At 35.4% G+C, this 4,574-nt stretch overlaps 1 protein-coding gene across 1 annotated transcript in view; it reads left to right on the top strand.

Moving 5' to 3' along the window:
• Positions 1-4,574, top strand: part of LOC107711393 (glycosyltransferase-like domain-containing protein 1) — a 23,535-nt gene that overhangs the window by 7,605 nt on the left and 11,356 nt on the right. Inside the window, exon 2 of the mRNA XM_016516381.1 lies at positions 2,217-2,416. Within this exon, the coding sequence (XP_016371867.1) occupies positions 2,223-2,416 (194 nt within the window). The 5' untranslated portion in view covers positions 2,217-2,222. The remainder of the gene's footprint in view (positions 1-2,216; positions 2,417-4,574) is intronic.

Below are 4,574 nucleotides of genomic sequence, written 5' to 3'. Positions count from 1 at the left end.
ATTTGACAAAAGATGACACTTGTAATACAATTAGAAAAATGCCATTACAAAGGTCAAAAGAAAATGCCCCTGTAAATCACTTTGAGTCAAATGTCACCTCATATTAGGAAGGCTAATTTTTGATCAGAATTTTTTATTATTGATCAGAAGGTGCTCCTAAATGTTTTAATTAGGAGGACAAGCGCTCCTAATTATAAGAAAAAATTGCTCTTAAACTGGGTGTGTGACAGGTATGGCTGTGGAACTGGGTTTGGCTGAGGAAAAATTTTCAGTCAAAATATATTTTTTTGCTTTAACCCCTGTGTTAAATAACACAAATATCCTTTATGCATTTAATCTCATTTTATTAACCAGTGTCTTTGCTGCTGACCTTCAATGATCCAATTCAACCATACTAATAAGCAAAAATTATTTTAGATAAACGTAACATTTGTGTTTCCACAATGTAACATGTAACATTACTTTCCATAAAAGTAACGCAATATTGTAATGCATTACTTTTAAAAGTAACTTTCCCCAACACTGGTCATGACTTGGCAAAATGTTAGCTTATTTATAATAGTTTTTGGCATGTAAATGTAATTTTTCATGCCGCCTTCAAAGGTATTTTGTCTTAATCAGTAGAAATTGAATCCCCCACTCTTCTGTTATGGTGTTGTTATATGGCAACCCATTGATTCAAAGGAGTAAACGCTTACACAGATGAGCCTTTTGAATGCAGTTGAGCATTGACTCAGCATCCATAGACAGGCATGATGGTGCTGCTTTTAATTGTGAGGTCGGACACGGTGGGGTTTCCCTTTCGCTTGAACTGTGTGGGGGGCTGAACGAGGCAACATTAACCCCTCACTTTCCTCTCCATCTTGAGGTCGAATGCTTTTCACGCCTTACCTGTGTAAAATAGAGGCTCTGAGGTAAAGGGTAGAGGTAAATCATTGTGTGAGAAAATCCCACTCAGTACATCCGAGCGATTGGAAAACCCCAGCCTTTTAGGTTAGACGCTTGAACCTACTTAAGTTGTTACTTTTCCAGTTCCCTGTTGTGAAGTTTTGATTCGTTTTCACAGTTCTGCTTGCTATGAAGTGCTTTGCTCAGCAGTGTTTATCACATGGGTGTTTAGACTTGGAAAAAAAGCATGGTCAACGGCCACCACTTAAGATACCACTTAAATTCGTACAAACAAATTATTGTCATTTTGAAGTGTCTTGAGTGCCATCTGAGAGCGTCAAATTTATTCAGTGTTCAGCAAGCTACTTTTAAAATTTTGAATTTAGCTGTAAGCTATAACTACATAAAGGTACTTTATATAGGTATTTAAAAAGTTGTTAGCTACTACAAGTTGCTAACTACATTCAAGCTATGCATAACTGCAAACTTATGCATAACTGGCATTGCAATTTATTTACACAAATATGCTGGATTTATCTGGCACATTAACAGCAAGGGGTTTCTGAATGAATGACTCACTCGCATAAAAAAACACCCTGATTTATACAACAGTCGGAAACAGCAGCATTTAACTAAATGCCATTGAAAAGAAGACCTAAAATGCTGGGTAGGAATTTGGGTCATTTAATCTTTTTTTTTTTTTCTGTGTCCAAATGAACCAATTCAGTAAAATGAATCGGACTTCCCAATGCCACTTGAGGAAGAGCTTTTGATTATAGCATTAGTTAATTCTGCAGTTTATCTGTGTGCTTGATTCAGTACATATTTTGTCACTACATGCTAGCTACATGCTTCTTGCGGGACAAAGTAGCTTGATACTGTAAAACCTTCACTATTTTGGAAAAAGCTGAGTCATTGTCATCTTATTGAAGAAGCAAGTTAAATTAGTAAAGTCGCTTTTATTTAATTTCACCCCGGAATCTTTAGTTATCAAAACAACAATCGAATTGAGAAGTACATTTCCAAACGATCAGCTGAAGTATTTTTTCAGTTTTTTGCTGCCTAACTCATTATGCACTCTAGCTATGACTTAACTATGACACATACTGTATTTAATGAAATTCTAGGTGATTTGGAAAGTACTGTACGTGGGCGAATTTTGCCAGTGCGATTATTATTAACACCCTCTCCAGTATGTGGTTATTAATCATAGGTTATTACGGTCTTCTTTTCTTTAATGTGAGTCATTGAAATGTGATGTTTTTTTGTTTGTCTTTTTTTTTTTTTTTTACTCTACAGTAATAGCGTGCTTTCACACTAAATTTCAGGTTTGAATGGGACCTGCATCCATGAGTGTGCTCTTGCTGGAGGCGTTCTATGGTGGTTCCCACAAACAGCTGGTTGATCTTCTCAAGGAAAGTGTTGAAGACTGTGTAAGCTTCACTCTGCCTGCAAAGAAATGGCACTGGAGGGCCAGAACGTCTGCTCTGTACTTCATGCAGGCAGTTCCAGCAAGTTCCTCGTACAGGTCAGTATAGGACAATATATATATATATGAAGAGTTTGGTTCCAAAACGCTATAAATCCATTTTGATTAATTTGAGTAAATATGTGTTTTCTTTACCAAGAAAGTGGCAAGATGAAAACCACTGTTTTCTGTTTCAAACTTTCACATAGCATCTTTAGGTTATAATAACATAAAAAATTCAAATCCAGATTTTGATTTTCAAAGATTTATTATAAAATTGAATTATTTTTTCCCCAAAATGCAATAAATCCATTGAATCAATATGAAAGTTATTTTTCATATTGAAACTGTTGAAAATACACAACATAGTAAGTTGATCCACATATGACAGCCTCTGAACTTGGTCAATACTAATCTTATATGCAGGCACTGGACTAAAAATACATTCAATCAGTCATTGCTCCCAAAATAAATTCAACCGGTCATCTTGTTAATGCTATAAATTAATTACAACAATAAAAGAAAATTTCATCATGAACAACAATATCACATTAGACCACAGAAATTCCAAAATGACATTTCCCTTACATTCAACTTCCAAAAGTGCATTCATCTTTGCCATGTTACATTCATTTAGTTGACTAGTGCTATACGCTGTATTAACAAAAACATTAATGGCATAAATAAAAACACACTGACAAGCTACGCAATATCACGTTCATAATCGAATGCGACTCATCTGCGATTATGAACGCTACATAGCAGTGATCTACGGCTCTGTGTATTAAATGCCGCTCCATCTGAAAGCACGTGATGGAGATTTACTATTCACAGAACAGGCTTTACTGACGAGATGCTCATGACAATCACATGCGATTTATCGTGCAGCCCTAAGTTTGTTTTTTGATCACAAAGTACAAAGTAGATGAGGAAAACTAGGATGCCGGGTGTATTCAAAGCGCCGCCATTACTGTCTAGAGTGCGTGGAATGGTGCGCTGTGATTGGTTGAGCGAATATCTTGCTTTTTCTAAAGAAAAAGGAGACTGGCGTTTGTCGCGGTTTGGAAAGAAAGGGAGAAAACATGACAGAATAACTCGGCGAATATCGCATTTTGCGTAAAATTAAAAATTGACTTTTCAATACCGACCAGATTCAATACTGATTTTGGCAGAAACTAAATTTTTTTTAAAATGGCGTTGATCGCATTTTGGAACGGGTGACCCCGAATAGTCGAAGATTCGATGCTTCGATAGGAGGAGCCTGATTCGTCTACCAATCTCACAGCTGAATATTCACGGGTGTTATGATCATTCTATTTTGGCTATAAGGGGGTGCTCAAATGTCTGATTTCACATAGAACTACCGGTTTTCAACCAATAAGTTAATATGCAGCCTATTAAGATAACTGCATTTATTTGATCCAAAATAAAGCTAACGCAGTAATATTGTGAAATATTTTTACTATTTAAAATAACTTCTTTCTATTTGAATATATTTTAAAATGTAATTTATTTCTGTGATTCCAAAGCTGCTTTTTTGGCATCATTACTCCAGTCTTCAGTGTCACATGATCCTTCAGAAATCATCATAGGCGGAGTTTCACATTTTTGCCTGGGGGGGCACTTACCGGCAGACCACGAGCTCTGATTTTTTTTTAAATTTTTTTTTTTACTACATATAGCATATACCATATTTTCTACATTTCAATGATTAATAGCCTATATCATTTCTTCTTCATTTAAAATACATTTACAATTAACAATGACTGCTACACTATACAAAGAGTGGAATAAAAACTTATATCTTACCTAATGTAGAAGAATCCGCCTCTTTTGCTGTGTCAGTATTAGCAGTATAATACATATTGGAAGTGTCAGAGTTAGAGAACTCCACTCTTTTAGTTGTGGGTTTATTAAAAAACAACAAATATCCATTTTGTTTATTTAGCATATCTCTGCAGACTAAAGCTGGAACAGAACGAGAAGAGAGTCCACTCACGCGATACTTTGAGATTCGCGAGTCGTGAGAGTAGAGCTTCTTTTTAAAAACATGAATTAAAAATAATTAAGCCTTAAATTACTCATTAAAATAATAAGATAATACAAATAAAATTAGAAAATGTGAAAATATTTGTTTTATTAAGAGCTCTGGCAAAATCAATTGGCTCTGCCCCCAATCCCACCCCCCCACCCCCCACCTATGGAAATCATTCTGATT

Source organism: Sinocyclocheilus rhinocerous, unplaced genomic scaffold (assembly GCF_001515625.1).
Source record: "Sinocyclocheilus rhinocerous isolate Xijiao unplaced genomic scaffold, SAMN03320098_v1.1 scaffold388, whole genome shotgun sequence".
NCBI lineage: Eukaryota > Metazoa > Chordata > Actinopteri > Cypriniformes > Cyprinidae > Sinocyclocheilus > Sinocyclocheilus rhinocerous.
Note: the sequence above shows the minus strand (reverse complement) of the source record. Positions and strands in the feature narration are given on the sequence as shown.